The 15,082-nt window shown below is 58.1% G+C and overlaps 2 protein-coding genes across 5 annotated transcripts; both read right to left on the bottom strand.

Annotated features, from left to right (window-relative positions):
• Nucleotides 1-1,581: 1,581 nt before the first annotated feature.
• Nucleotides 1,582-10,506, bottom strand: CPT1B (carnitine palmitoyltransferase 1B). The gene is made up of 19 exons (XM_063075181.1): nt 10,296-10,506; nt 9,630-9,789; nt 9,123-9,262; nt 8,631-8,808; nt 8,315-8,416; nt 7,968-8,105; nt 7,800-7,877; nt 6,785-6,892; nt 6,626-6,710; nt 5,776-5,971; nt 5,305-5,490; nt 4,878-4,983; nt 4,682-4,798; nt 4,173-4,337; nt 3,950-4,084; nt 3,664-3,816; nt 3,045-3,158; nt 2,253-2,345; nt 1,582-2,087 (listed from the first exon to the last, which is right to left on the bottom strand). Exons 2-19 carry the CDS (start codon nt 9,768-9,770, stop codon nt 2,004-2,006), a joined length of 2,319 nt encoding a protein of 772 aa, XP_062931251.1. The 5' UTR covers nt 9,771-9,789; nt 10,296-10,506; the 3' UTR covers nt 1,582-2,003.
• Nucleotides 10,507-10,871: 365 nt separating this feature from the next.
• CHKB (choline kinase beta) lies at nt 10,872-14,358 on the bottom strand. Of its 4 annotated transcripts, none has more exons than XM_063075299.1 (11): nt 14,074-14,358; nt 13,690-13,798; nt 13,229-13,421; nt 12,994-13,141; nt 12,618-12,713; nt 12,372-12,454; nt 12,204-12,285; nt 11,969-12,077; nt 11,722-11,825; nt 11,342-11,423; nt 10,872-11,172 (listed from the first exon to the last, which is right to left on the bottom strand). In XM_063075299.1, the coding sequence occupies exons 1-11, from the start codon at nt 14,295-14,297 to the stop codon at nt 11,098-11,100; spliced, it is 1,305 nt and encodes a 434-aa protein (XP_062931369.1). In that variant the 5' UTR covers nt 14,298-14,358; the 3' UTR covers nt 10,872-11,097. The 4 variants fall into 4 exon arrangements, with proteins under 4 accessions (XP_062931369.1, XP_062931370.1, XP_062931371.1 ...); XM_063075300.1 differs by having other exon boundaries at nt 12,372-12,430; XM_063075301.1 differs by having other exon boundaries at nt 12,994-13,127; nt 13,308-13,421.
• Between the last annotated feature and the right edge of the window lie 724 nt (nt 14,359-15,082).

Below are 15,082 nucleotides of genomic sequence, written 5' to 3'. Positions count from 1 at the left end.
GCAGAGGTCTGTGAAAATATTTTTGAAAGCCCAAGAAAGCTCTGATATGGAGTGTAATATTTCATAAGCACAGGTATACTTTTATAAGCTCACGGAGACTCAAAAGAGGATAGGAGTCTCTGCCCTATGAATCCTCTCGTGAGCTCAAGGTTTTAACTACCTTCAAAACTGTTACGAGGAGCCTAGATCTCTCCCTAGCTTTTAATTTATACTTTCAGAAGTCTTTGAGACATTTTCACATGTTTCTTATAGGCAAGTCAAATTCAACATTTCAAAATCTCATTTAATCACCCAATCACCCAAAATAGAAAATGTGAATTCCTCTTTGATGCCTTCCTAGCAGGTTTGTTAGTCCTACCTTTGATATTGCCAGCTCTGTAATTCCCCGTTCTTATGGCACTGCCTTAGTTTAAGACCTTTCATTTCTCCCAACTCCGCCACCACCATGAGCACTACTCCCTGACAGGTCTTCTTGCTTCTACCCTTATTGTACCCTATTTTGTTCTATTTATCCTCTGGTTAACCAGACTGACCTCCTTAAAATTAGGACAGATTATGTCACTCTCTCCTCAAACCTCAACACAGCTTCCCCAGGAGCCAGAGTCTGACCCTTGAGGCCCTTGCCTCCTATTCTGCCTGCCCTCTCCTGCTCTTCCTCTTCCTGACTCCACAAGAGCCACAGGCTCTTGCTGTCCTTGCAGCCTGGAATACTCTGCCCTCAGGTATGGGGCACGAGAAACTTGGCTTGCTTCATCTCCTTCAGGTCTGTAGTCAAACAGCCCCACTGAGGACGGCCTGCTTTTGTCACCGTTGGAGATCACCACTACCCCTCCATTTTTCCCTCCCCCTTTTCTCCTTAGCACTTTCACCATCTGACTTACTATGTAATTTACACGTTCTTCTTGTTTATTGTCTGTCTCCCTTACTAGGCTCTCAGCCCCACAGGAAGTGATTGTGTTTCCCAGTTCTGCTCTCTGCTGAATCGCAGTGTTTTGCACACTGTAGGCACTCACTCAGTACTTGCTAAATGGATTATTCCAAAAGCCTCCTGGTTTCCTGCCAGCTGCTCTGTCCCCTGATCATGCCTGCCTCACCTAGCAGTGAATTCCACATGGGCAGAGATACTGCCTTGCTCACCAGTGAATCCCCAGCACAGGGCCAAGTCTATGGTGGGTGCTCAACAAACATTGGTTCCTAAGGAATGCCCAGAACTGAATTCTAATTTACTTCAGAGTTCTTTGCAACTAGCAGAGTGCTGAGATATGGATTCATTCAAGCATGCAGCAAATGGTAATTGTCTACTTACACTTTCCGTAAAGACAATTTTTGACTTACTCTGCATGTTGTTTTAATAGAAAAGCTAACCTGCGTGAAGGAGCATATGCTGCTCCAGGTTATCCTGTGCTCTCACAAACATGACCACCTGGCACCCTGGCCTCAGGCTTAGGACTGCAGCCCCTCCATGGCCAAGGGCCTCTGTAGGGTTGTGCTCCCACCCAGAAGGCATGCCCGGGCACGGAGGAGGCAGGGGGGCCCTACTCTCCAGCAGACAAACATACAGAAGTGGCCCCAGGGACCTGGTGAAGGTTCTGAAGCAAGAATTTATTCCAAGAGCACATGTGGGTGTGGACAGCGTTCTCAGAGCCTGCATCACTCAGCAGGTCACGAGCCCCTCGCAAACAGTGTCCCAGCCTCAGCCCTTCCCCTGCCACCCCTCTGGCCTGAGCTGGGGCAGGGGGAGGACCTCTTAGTTCCCAAACAAAACACAGGTACCTGAGGGCTGAGAGAGATTACACAGCCTTATTTTTATTAGTATCTACCAAGGAAAAAAACAACCTCCCTGCTCCAACCCCACCTCTACCACTCGGGCCCTCAGGGAGCACCACCTGCCTGGGGAGTGCCTGCTGCCAGAGTTGTCCTTACAGTCTGGGTACTTGTGCACGGCCACAGGCCCCTTCCTCCACAACGTGGGGACAAAAGGGCAGCTGGCGTTTCTCCAGCCCTCAGCTGTCAGTCTTGGGAACTTGGAAAAGATCTGCAATGTCCAGCAGGGCTTGGCGGATGTGGTTCCCAAAGCGCTGGGCATTCTGTGGGAGCCGAGAGCTCAGATGCGCCTTCAGGCGAGCCCCCACTCCTGTCCCCACAAGCAAGGACGCTTCCCCAGCCAGAGAGAGTGAGCTCCTGGCAGCCCCCAAGAGGCACCGCCCTCCCCCACCCAACCCCAGGCCTAAGCAGGAGAAGTAGAGACTCACCGTCTCTGAGCTTGAGAATTTGCTGGAGATGTGGAAGAAGATCGTGTTCTCACCTGCGATCATGTAGGAAACCCCATAGCCATCATCTGCCACCTGAAGGCAACACAGGGTGGAGATGTAAACCCGACTGTGAAGGTCTCAAGGTCTAGCCAATGTGCTTGCTCTTCCCACAAGATTCACAGGAAGGCGCCTCACCCCAGATGCTGCATCTTTCCTGAGGTCAGGACCACCCCCAGGAAACTGTGAAAACCAAAGAACACTGCTCCTGCAGTTCCAGACCCTACCCAGGGATCTAGCAGGGATCTCAGACCTGCCATTTTGCCTAGGGGCTCAGACTCTGGACCACTTCCTCTCTGTCCAGGGGTGCCACTAGCCTTCAACAAACTAGCCTATGTGAACATCTCAGCGTGAGAGAGATAGACTCTCTCAGGTAAGCATAGGAGGGTACTTCAAAAAGCTCATGGAAAGATCCATATTATCTTTTAACTTTAATTTTCCATGAATTTTCTGAAGTACACTCGTATTTCAGAAATGCCCAATGCACTGCCCAGTCCCCTGGAAACCAGCCCTGGGTGTGGTCATACTCCAGTGAGTGGCGCTTGGGAGCTGTGGGTCCCAGGTCCCTGTCTGCCTGGGTCGATAGCTACCATCTGCTTCCATGCAGGTCTGCAGTTATGTCCTCCTCTGAGCAAGGGCTCCTGCCCCCAGTCTGACCTCCTGGGGGCCCTGTGCTCTCCACTGAAACCTCTGGGCCCCAGTGCTGCCTGCCTATCCCCCTTCAGGGGCACTCACAGGGCCAAAGCCTCCTCCAGCACCCAGGTGATTGGGGTGCTGGTCCGGGTCGAACATGCGGATCTGGAATTGAGGGATCTGGCTGGTGGAAAGGCGCCAGGGTTCTGAAAGCACCTGCAACAGGGAGGCTGTAATGGTCAGACACCAGACACTCCGCACGCACCTGTCCGACTGGCACTGTTGTGCTGAGGATGCAAGAGTGGACGTGAGTGTAGGAGCTCCCTGGCCGCTGTCCCCTGGTCCCCCATAGCCTGTCCTTACCATCATGGCATCTGCATGAAACCCTCCATCTTGCTGTGAGAGGCCCATCCTTCCCTCTGCTCTGGCCTGCTTCCCTTCTGCCTCTTTTACTTTTCTCACTAGCACTGTACCACCTGAGAGATCACACATTTGTCTGTCTGTCCCCTTTCATGACAGTGCATGAGGAAGACGCTGTCCCTGCTCAGTCCCAGAAGCACAGGCCTGGTTGGGGTGTGGTGTGGGAAAGCTGGCCCCAACCCTCCAGGGTGACTTCGGGGGAACTGGCCAGACAGAAATCAGGCTGAGACTCATCATGAGAAGGCCAAGCCCTGGGCCTAAGAGGGCAGGGGACAGAGGATACACCATCAACAACACTGACCTCAGCCAGGAAAGGGGAGCTGACCCCCAGGTACTTGGAGACCACATAAAGGCAGAAGAGGTGCCTATCAATCCCAGCTCCTGTCATGGCCAGACGGTACATATTCTGGTGCTTCTCGGCAGCTTTCCGGAAGAGATCTTGGAGGTCTGCTTTCTGGGGGCAGAAGTAGATAGGTGAAGAGCAGCCCCGACACTCGAGGTGGGTGGGGGTGAAGAGGGTAACTTACCATATGGCGGTGACCCCCAGGTGGGGCAGAGGAGGGGAGGAGCAGGGAGTAGGGGCTCACCATGTGGGACCCCTCCATCATGGCCTGCACAAAGGCTGTGGACTCGTTGGTACAGGAACGCACAGTCTCGGTCCTTCCCTCCCGGAACATTCTGGTCATGGAGGCCTCATAGGTCAGGCAGAACTTGCCCCTGTCCTGGGGTAAAAAGAGGGGTGAATCTGTCAGGTGGACCCTGGTGCCACCCTTCCAGCTCAGCAGCCAGGGAGGTTGGGTGGGGCCCTACTCGGAAGTGAGCCAGCTGCAGGGCAATCTGCACGAAGGCGTCAGGGCTGGTCCGGCACTTCTTGATGAGGCCTTTGCCAAAGGGCAGGAACTGGAAGCAGTATAACTCTACATCGTCTGCCAGCGCCCTGGCCACCTGGTAGGAACTCTCGATGACTGCCTGGCACTGCCAAGACATGGAAAGGGTCAGCTGGGGGCAGAGTCTCCAAGCAGGACTCTAATGCACATAGGAGGCATGAAGCTTAGGTGATGGATCTTCAGGAGGAGGGGACACAAAGGTCTACCTGAGGGGGATCAGCCACCAGAGGCCAGGCTGAGCTCTGTGGGGAGGAGTGAGGTGCTAACAGAGCTCCAGGGACATGGACCTTGCATCTCATGTCTTTCTCTAGCCACAGAGAGCTCCAGGGTTTCTGTTTCCTCTGTGGCCAGTCAGGACCTTCTCAGTATCCTGGTAAGTTCTGGCCCTGCTCCTTTTTGCCTGCATACCTGCCCTGGGTGCACCTGACCCACCTGCCTAGGAATGTCCCACTGCAGCCGCAGAGGAGGTGCCAGTGCAGGGTTCGGCTCGCCCAGGCAGTGCCCAGACTCTGTGTAGCCGAGGTGGAAGCTGTCGGTGCCAAGGACAAACTGCAGGGAGAGGGTCGGGCTGAGAGGCCAACCTCACCCCCAAAGCCTGCCCTGAAGGTCTTCTCTCCAGGCCTGTTACCTCCCAGAGGTGCCCAATGATGGGGGCGTCTGCCCATGCATGTTCTGTGTTGAGGCCCAACTGGCCATTCTTGAAGGAAATGAGAGTGAAAGACTTGTCGAACCACCTGTAGGGGAAACAGATACAGGGATGACCCAGGGCTGGGGTGGTCAAAGGAGCCTAAACTGCAACACTAACCCTAACACCATAACTCTAACTCCAGACCCCAACCTCTAACCCTAACCCTAACGCTATCACTAGGCACTAATCCTAAACTCTATTCCTAACCTTTAGACCACATAAACCCTAATCATAACCCTTTTAACCTTAATCTTCTAACTCTAAGCCTCTAACCCTAACTGTAACCTCCAATCATAACCCCTAACCTTTAACCCTAACCACTAACCTTCAACCCTAACCTCTAACTGTGGGGTTGGGGATGCTGCACCTGTTGTAGCAGTTGCCGTGCAGCAGGGCCTTGCCGTAGAGGCTGAGGCTGGCCTCGTCTTCGGGGTCGTAATGGTAGGACTCCTCATCCAGGGCCACAAAGAAGGCGGCGCGCTCAATGGCATCCAGAGCAGCCTTGTTTTTGCCAGAGCTGAAGAAGGCCTGGCGAGCCTGCGCCCACTCCACCCTGGGGGTACAGGGCAGGCTGAGCAGTGGCCTAGAGATGGGGTGGGAGGGCTGCAGGGCTGTCCTGGAAGGTGTCCCTGCCCTGTAGCTGCCCCGTTAGAGGTGGGTCACACCTGCATCTTGCTGCTGTTACCACCAGTGCCTCTCCCTCCTGCAGGTCCTACCCGCCCCTCCTTCGGTTGTGCCTCCAGCCCCCCCAGTTCCAGGATGGCAGGCAGGGCCCATCTGCTCTCCTCAAGGGGTCCTAAACCTTGGCCAGACGGCTCCTCCTCACAGGCCCTGATACCTTCCTCCTGCGGTGAGGGCTGCCAGCTTCTCCTCCCCAGGCTGAGGCAGGGAGGGTTCGTCCAGGATCCTCTGGAACTGCATCTCCAGGTCCCGAGGCCTGAGCAGGCGGGAGCCCTCATAAAGCCACACCTTGAAGAAGCGGCCCTTGTGGTAGACAGCCACGTGCCTGCTGTCTGTGAGGTGCTGCAGCACGTCTGCAACAGAGATGGCAGGCAGGCTGAGGCAGGGCCATGGGAAGCTCCCCCAAATGTGCCTGGAGGGGACCCATCTCCTGCACTAGGTGGCCCCTGAGGCCCTGCCTCGCCCGCCCTCTGCCTCGCCCATTGTCTGGCCTGGGCCTTTCTTTCCCAGGGCAGGACCCTCCGGCTCTGGGCCCTGCTTCCACTATCTCTCCTACAACACCAGCAATGATGATGTGAGGCATTTCAGAGAGAAAGAAACCGAAGGCCCTAGGAAGGTATGCCAACTGCCTGAGGACACACTGTCAGAAACAGAAGGCTGCTGCCTCTGCCAGACCCCCAGCGAGCCCCTCCTGCCTCCTCTGCAGCCTCCACAAGGGGCACCTGTGCTTCTCCTGAGCTCCAGAGCCGCAACAGCCTTCCTGTTGCTCTTTACGCATATGACTGCCTTCCCACGCAAAGTGAGCCCCTGCAGGTCCCAGCCCCAGCATCGTGCCTGTAAATGACAGATGTCTAGTACCTGTCGCTAACTGACCACTTTTTAGTTTTGCGACCCTGAGACTCTGGGATGGTGGGTGATGAGCAAGCAGCAGGGCACCTAGCCATGGCAGGCCCATGGCTGGGAGGGAGGGGCTCAGTCCCCATGGGTGCCCGACTGCAGCCTGGTACCTGTCTCCTTGCCCGGGATGCGAGTGGTGTTGAACATCCTCTCCATCTGGTAGGAGCACATGGGCACCATGCCCAGAGCCATCACCTGGGAGGAAGGCCCAGCATGGCTCAGACTCAGGTCTCTTCTCCCGTCCCACCCACAACCCTGATGCAACGCACCGGCTTGATCTCCTCACGGTCCAGTTTACGGCGATACATGACCATGGCGTGGACGATGTTTCCTAGACGGGCTGCCTGCACATCTGTGTTCTTGATGAACACAAGATCCTACAGAGATAGCAGAGCCTGCAGGGTGGGCACCAGGTGACAGTGGCACCCAAGTGCCACCTAGGTCTTGCTGGTCCAAAGACCAATCTATCCAAGGACCTGAGGTGTCCTGTCCCCTTTCTCCAGTTCATCCTGCATACACTTCAGAGTGAATCTCCAGAAATGCATAACTGATCACATTACTCCTCTGTTCCAGCTTTGACCTGAGCTGCTTTTTTATAACCTATTTTATTTATTCATGTTTTACTCATTTTGCTTTGAAAAGGGTGCTCTGCCATTAAAAAACAGTTTAAAACCTCCAGTATGGACAAGCTGTGCATGAGTTTCTGGAAGAACAGCTTGTGGAGGAGGGGAACTCCACAGGCCACTCAGAGTTGACTGTGCTCTGAACAGTGTGGGAGGAGAGGTGTGTGGTCTGGCAGCAGAGAGGCCCAGCTGGCTGTGCACAGGTGTCGGGCAGCCGGGAGAAGGCCAGGCATATGGGGTAGGGGCTTTCAGGGACTTCCTGAGCTCTGAAAGAAGCCTGACCTTCATCTTGCGTTTTGGCTCTGCAGAGGGACACAAAGCAAGGCATGCTTTAGGAAGTTCCCTGGTAATGGTGTCAGGACAGCTGGGAACCTGTGGCCTGGAGACCAGTGAGAAAACCAAGGAAGGAGGTGACAAGCCTAAGCGAGGCAGTGACAGGCTGTAGGTTCTCCAGATTCTCCTCATCCTCAGGATCCCCATCAGCCCTAAGCTGCTCTGGACTACTCTTCTGGATCTCCCCTCCTTCGTCCTTTCCCTCAGGCCTTTCTCCATAACTCCCATTTGCCCATGGAAATTGCCTGGGCTGTTCTCCAGGTCCTGTGCCCTGGAGCTGGGACAGAGGTGAGTACACATGGGAGCCCCATGTGGCTTTAGTCCTTACCATGACATAATAGTTGCTGTTCACAATGATGGGGCTCCTGCCTCGAAGGTAGATGTACTCTTCCCACCAGTCACTCACCTGCGGGTGGGTGGGTAGGAGGTCAGAGCTGGGAAAGACAGCAGTCAGGACACATGGTGGGTGAGGAAGAGCCCAGGAGGGCAAACTTACGTAGTTAGTTGCCCACCACGACTTGAGAACCAGGTATTTCTGCAGCCTGGGGGCAATCTTGTACTGGAATTCTCTGGCCAGTGTCTCCATGCGGTAATATTCCACGTCATCCAACAAGGGCCGTACAGACTCCAGGTACTGTCCAGGCAAGTCAGGCAAGTCATCATCACCACAGGGGCCAGATAGTGATGGCTGCCACTATCTTAACCCTTTTCTCCTTAATCTCTCCGTCCTCACTCCAGCCCCATTTCCCTCAAGCCCACGCTGCATGGAGCAGTGCCTCATGTCTGGACTAGTCCTCTGAATCCAGCTCCCCATCCACTGGGATGCCCGACCCGGACCCTTACCCGCTGAATCGTAGCTCGCACGCTGGGCACAGGAAGCTTGGGCAGAGATGTCTGGAAGCTGTAGAGCATGGGTCGCCGGCTGGACAGAAGGCGGACACAGATCTGGGGGATACATAGCACAGTGTCGGGGTGGGAGCCAGAGGAAAGAAATTGAAACAAACCAGCAAACACTTGAGACCCTCAGAATTATCCCAGCTCCTCCAGGGCAAACCCACATGCCAGGCACCAGTACCCCATCCGCCTCTTCCCTCCAGGCCACAACCCCAATGAGAGCCCTGGGTTCAGTGCCTGAACCCCTTCACCGGTTTCTGCTCACAGCCCAGATCTTAGTGAAGTGGCTGGTCCGGCCATGCATCTCAAACATCCACCCATGGTAGGAAAGCAGCAGCTTCAGGGTTTGGCGGAAGAAAAAGATGCCCATCACCCAGACCCCCGTTGAGAAGATGGCCATACTGAAAAGTGCACGGGTCTGCGGGGTCTGGTAAGGTCCACACCTATTGGAGAAGGGGCAAGGGCTGCAAGGGATCCACTCCAGGCCAGCCTTGGGAAAATTCTGACTCTGCCGGTGATGGCTGTGAACTGTCTCAGAGGAGGCACTGAGGAGGAAGAACCTCTCTGGGCACACTCATGTCTGAATGCAGCAAATACGAGCTGACGTGGGACTGAGATGACAGTGGCTCGGGGGAGGGCTGCCCCTGTGACAACCGATGGCTACTGTCCTATATTTGCCCAGCTCAGGAACCTCAGCCTGGGAACTGGACCCACCCCTCCCTCTTGACACCTCTGCCCTCCCCGCCCCACTGCTTACCCCTCAGGGAGGCATCTCTGGATACAACTGACCAGCCCTAAGGAGACGTCCATGTTGCAGTAGGAGGAACCCACTGTTGCCATGACGACGACCAGCCAGCTGGTGGGGCTGCCCGGGTACACACCCCTGAGGATGCCATTCTGTGGAGCAAAACAGGCATCCCTGGAGCAGGAAGGTATGAGCTAAGCAAGCTCCTGTGAAGTCCCAGGACAAGACTCCCGGTCTTTGTCTGGAAGGCGTTCTCCCTCGTCCACCTGCTGTGCTCTTCCTGCTGCTTCTCCGCATCCACACCTGCAGCTCCCCATTATTCACCGTGTCCCTCCACACCCTCAGCACCCCTCTGGTTCCTGCCCTGCTGGAGCCTGCATCCAGCAGAACCGCCAGCCAAGGTGGCGGTGCGGGAACCTGACGACAGGGCAACAGCTGACACCTGGCCTCTGCCTGTGCCCGAAAGCTCTGTTCTGCACCTGCTGGAAGGGAGAGGCCGGGAGAACCACCTGCGCCCACCTTGATGCGGATCAGGCGTTTCTTCCAGGAGTTGATCCCGGACAGGTAGACGTGTTTCAGGGCCTCCCGACTGAGCCGGAAGTCGAACCCGTCCGGGGTCACCGTAAACTGAAAGGCTACGGCCTGATGCGCTTCCGCCATCCTGGGGGTTGTCCGGCACCTGGGGGGCAGGAGAGTGCGCGGGTGCGCTCAGGCAGACCCCGCCCCCTAGCAGCCCCGCCCCCGGCCGCCCAGACTCGGCCCCTAGCAGCCCCGCCCCTACCTCCCCGCTCAGGCCCCGCCCCCGGCCGCTCAGGCCCCGCCCCCGACCGCTCAGCCCCCGCCCCTCCCGCGCACCCCCCACCAGCGGCCGCGCCGGGTCCGCGCCGGGCTCTGGCTCCGCAGCCGGGCCAACCGCCGCCGAACCCTCGCGCCGGCGTTCCGGGAGGGCCCAGCCACAATGGTGCAGGAGTGGGTGGTGGGTAAAGGCCTTGAAAGCTCCAGGACCCCCCAGGGCAGCGAAGGGCGGCCTCGGGGTGGGGGCGTCAGCGAGGGGCTCGGCGGGGAAAGGCGCTCCGGGAAGCGGAGTCGGCCTGGACAGAAGTGGGGTTCAGCCCCCTCCGTCCCCCGAGCCCGACCGCGCAGGCCCCGGGCGCCGTCCTCGCCCCCGCGCGGGCCCCTACTCACGGCTCGGGATCGCTCCTGTCGGCGTGTGGGGCCGGCCACTCCGGCCAGTGTACCTACGTCCTTCAGGCCTGGCCACCCCCGTCCCGCCCTCACCGGGAACCTGACACCCACTCCCAAATTGGGATGCGAGGCAGGAACCAGAACACCCTCCCGTCCGCGGTGGGAATCCCGGAGTGCGGGCAGGGTTTCTGCAAACTGAAGGTTGCTCAAAGGTCTGGGAGCCTGGGGGGGGGGGGCGGGGGGTAAGGGTCTCACGTGAGGATAGTGGCATTAGAGCTAAAAATAGCCGAATGTAGGGAAAAGGTCACCCACGTGTCAGCTGGGCTGCCTGTTCCCGTGCTCAGGACTGGCAGCCCCACCGCAGGGCCCTCTTTGTACCCCCATCGCTCTACTGCCCTCCCCTTCCCCACCGAGGCCACCAGGGGAAGGGAGAGGAATGGGGGACCCGATTGGTAGAGGGGCCCCTCAGCTACTTTGCAGCCCAGAGCACTGAACAGAGCAATGGGCACTTGGTCCGTCTGTGTGTATTCCTGTTTGGTACTTTCTGCTGCCTCTGAGCACAGCCAGGCCAGGGTGTGAATGCAGAAGTTCTTTTATTGTCTTAAGATATACAGCCCAGGGGCTTCCCTCCTGTGCACCATGAGGACCTACTTAAACTTGGTTGGGAGAGGTCAAGCCTCCTCAACCCCAGTCTCAGTTGGGGGCTCAGCCCAGTCCCCAGGGCCTCCTGCTCTTTGTCCCTCCCTCCAAGGTCCTGCCCTGGAGGCTTCAGGAGAAATCCCAGGAGTGGGAGAGTGGAGTGTCAAGATGAGGGGTGGAAGCTGGTCAGCTGTCCCTTCTGCTGGAAGTAGAACTGGAACCGAGACTGGGCGTACTCCTAGGGAAGGAAACAAACCCCACACGGTGGCAAGCAGGCTTGGGACCAACATCCTACACCCACATGGGTCTGCCCACAACCACCTGGGACTGCCCAGATTTTCTGGAGGTCATGTGGGCCCTGCTGCCCCCACCCCTCACCTAGCATGCCCACCCTCTGGGTTGCTTACCAAGTAACCAAATTCTATGGTGGACATGGATGCCTGGAGGATAGACCACAGACCCCAGAAGAAATGGGATGCCAGAGCATACCTGAGGGTGGAGGGGGGCAGGAAAAGTAGGGGCATTCAAGAGCACATCTGGCATTGCTCAGATCCCCTCCCCAAGACTGGTCAATCCCAAGAGCTATAATTTCTCTCCCACAGTCCTAAGTCCTACCTCATCCTGATTCTCCCCACTCTCAAACTGCTCCTCCCCGGCAGCCTCAGACTTCACCTTCCATCTCTGCCTCCACTCTGTGCTGGCACCTTACCTGCAGCTGCCTGCTTCTTCCTCAGTTCCTCCTTCCTCTGCCCCCTGCCCTACCCCCATCCTGCCTCTGCTTTCTCACCGATTGGCCTCCACTAGCAAATCTTCTTCCAGTTTTCTCTGCTCCTCTCGGGAGATGGTCTCACCTTTCTTTACCTCTGCCAGGTAATGGCGAATAAAGTGGAGCTAAGATCAGTGGACAAGAGTCAGGAATTGCGGAGATTGTGGAGGATTTCCCAGTTAACACCCCTTTTGGCCATTCCTTCCAGACTTCACCTCCCTCCTCCCGCACAGGATGGGTCCTGCTTCCCAGCCTCTGGGACACATACCTGCTGCTCCTGAGTGGGATAGTCTGTAGGCTTTGCTTTGTAGAAAGGCCATTCCTCGTGAGTATAATCATAAACCCACTCACAAAAATGGTTCCCAATGTCAAAGCCCCTGAGGGAGTAAGGAGGACATTTGGTCCCTAAATACCCTGCAGCCAGGATGCAGAGATGAAGGCCTGGTTGTTTTTCCAGGGCTCTGTGGGAACAGATCCATGGGACGCCATCTTCCCACCCTCACCTGTAGTTATAACTGCTGTACTCAAAGTCCACCAGCATGAGGCTGTCAGCATTTTCAGGCTCTGAGAGCAGTAAGATGTTCCCTGGGGGAATAGGGTGGGGTTCTGGTCACTCCAGAGCCCTCTGGTCCCTCCACCTTGGGTTGGGAGACTCAGATGCCTTCTCCTACCTTCCTGGATGTCATTGTGGCAGAAGACCACTGGCGATGGGGTAGAATCTAGCAACTTCCTGCAGGGTACAGGAGCATGGGTCCTGAGCAGGAGTGACTAGAGGTGGGTCAGAGCCACCCTTGTAGGCCAGGCCCTGACACCAGCCCTCAGTAAATCCTGGGAAGCACACTAATAGGTGCCTGGTACCACCTCCTGTGTTCTTCTGTGCCACTGCCCCCATCCCCCCAAGCCCTGCCTGCCCTCACCTGAGGTTGCCCATCTCATCCTTCAGGCTGTACATCTCCAGGAGGTTCATCTGGGGAAGGTCAGTGGGGGGCAGGTCCTGGATCTGCTTTAGGTACCTGAAGCCCCAAGAATAGGATACACTCACGCTGCTATCCCCTGCCCTCCATCTTCTCACACCAGACTATCTCATCCGTCTTCCTGTCACAGTGTGACTTGTCTGGCAAACATATGGAAGCCTGTTCTGTGAGAGCCCATGAGAGACACTGGGACATCAAATCCACCCAATGGAAGTCTGGACAGAGCCATGGACACATCTGATCACAGATCAGTATGGTAACTGCCAGCACAAGAGTTCAGCTCAGGTGTGCAAAAGCACTGAGGAGGCCCCTGACTCACCGCTCCATGGTCCCAAACAGCCAGTGGGGCTCCTTGGTAAAAGGCATCTCCATGCCATGGAACCTGGCCATCTTCATAGCGATGGCTGCTGACAACACTGGCTCTTGGAGTTCTTGAGTTTTCAGTGGCCGGCTCTGCACCCAGGAACCTATCAGGGTGGTGAGGGGGCTGGGGCAGGAGGGGGAAGTGGTAGGGGAATGGGCAGGAGGTCAGGGTCTTGGGCAAAACTCCCTACCTGGGGTGAGGGATGTGAAGGCACACATTGGGGAGGGGCGTGGGGACTGGGGGAGGAGAGGGCCGGGCTGGGCTCGTACTGGGATGTACTGTTCCAGCCGGCCCTCTGGAAAGACTCCGTAGAGCTGGGGCCCCAGTGACCGCTCCGCAAGGATGGCAAACATCACGCTTTCGAGGACTAGCGAGTCCACGCCCTGAAGGAAGGTGGATAGTAAAAGGGGCCGGAGTCAGGAGGGGCCAGAAGCAAAGCGGTACTGGCACACACAGAAAGGTCCGCTTGCTCCACCCACCACAGCTGGGACTTCCGGAAGCTCTGGAGCACAGGCTTTAGTATGACACGGTACAAGTTACTTAGACCACGAGCCTCGGTGTCCTCAACTGCGCAGAGGGGACAGTCCTACCTGCACCACTTAAGTGAGAAACCCTAAGCCACTGGCCGCTGCAGCCCTCACTCCCCCGCACCTGAAGGATGGCCCCATACAGCCGTAGCAGCACCTCCCGGGGTTCCTCACCAACGCTGGGCAGGTGGTCCGGGAGCGAGCAGCGGAAGAGCAGGTTACTGAGGCCTCCGCTGCAGACCCACCGCAGGGGCTCAGCTGTAGTCTGCGCCCCGGCGGCGGCCCCCAGCCCCGGTCCCGTCCCGCCCCGCCCCTTCGCGCCCCCCTGCCCTGGCCCCGCCCCGTCCCTTCGCGGTCCCCCGTCCTGTCCCCGCCCCGCCCCCAACCCCGTGAGACGCGGCCCAGCCCCAGGCGCCAGCACACGGCGATGCAAAGTCAGGTGGTGGCCCGAGGGCCCCGAGGCCGAGCACGGCCCGCGCACAGGAGAGGCTGACCCCTGACCTCCCACCTCACGGGGTAAACCCTCAGCTCCTCGGGCCGCACTTGGCGCCAGGCCCCGCCCAGGTACTCCCGGCACCACTGGTAGGCTCGGCGCTCGGCGTCCCGCGACAGCGACGAGGCGCGCCGCCGGTTCGGGGCCGCGTCCGGGCACTGAGACTGCTGCGAGCTGTCCTTGGCCAGGCGGCCGCAGACAGCCCCGCCTCCGGCCACGGCTGTGCCCTCCGCAGCCATGGCGCGGGCTCGGACGGGCCCAACGCCCAGCCGCGCTCTGCCCGCTTCGGGCGGGCTCGGCTCCTTCCGGCCGCGCTCGGCTCCGCTTCCGGCCGGCTGCGCGTCTCCGGGCGAACTCGGCTCTTCCCGTGACCCTCGTGGCCTCTTTCCGAAGGCCGGATTCAGTGCGTCTCCGCCCGGCCCCGCCTCTGTTCAGGGCGAAGACCAATGGTCTCTCTCCCTGGGTGAGCGGGGCCTCTGGAAACACAGGCCGTTGATGGGACGGCGGCACGGAACGATATCACGGCGTGGGCCAATCAGGAGCGTCGTGAGCGGCTGGACGCGCCGCGGCGTGTCACGTGGGCACGTCACGTAGGGAGCGCAGGCGCAGGTACCTCAGGAGGGCGCCGGGGCTGGGACCGTCACCGCGGGGAGCGGCGGGGGCGGTGGCAGCGGCTTCTCCTCTCGCTCCCTTCCGCTGTCTCTGGGCGGTAGGGCAAGGAAGAGAGCCCGTGGGTGCCCAGTAAACATTAGTTAAAAGAATGGGACCCTAGGGACAGTTCCGGTGACTCCAGGTGCCGTAAGTCCCTCACCACAGTACAAGTGCACTTCTGAACGTGAGGCTCCTTCCTCTGCTCGGAACGAACGTCCTTGTGCGCCACTGCACTACCCCTCCATGCCGCAGACCTAGAACGGCGAAGACTCGCGTCACCCCGCGGAGCGTGCACCCGGGGCTGCCTCGTGTCTCCTCGGCCGCCTCGGCACTTCGGAGACCTCAGACTCACCTCACACTGAGGGCAAGTGGC

The sequence above is a fragment of the Cynocephalus volans genome, chromosome 12, assembly GCF_027409185.1.
Source record: "Cynocephalus volans isolate mCynVol1 chromosome 12, mCynVol1.pri, whole genome shotgun sequence".
Classification (NCBI taxonomy): Eukaryota; Metazoa; Chordata; class Mammalia; order Dermoptera; family Cynocephalidae; genus Cynocephalus; species Cynocephalus volans.
The sequence above is the reverse complement of the archived record's forward strand: the minus strand, read 5'-3'. Positions and strand labels throughout refer to the sequence as shown.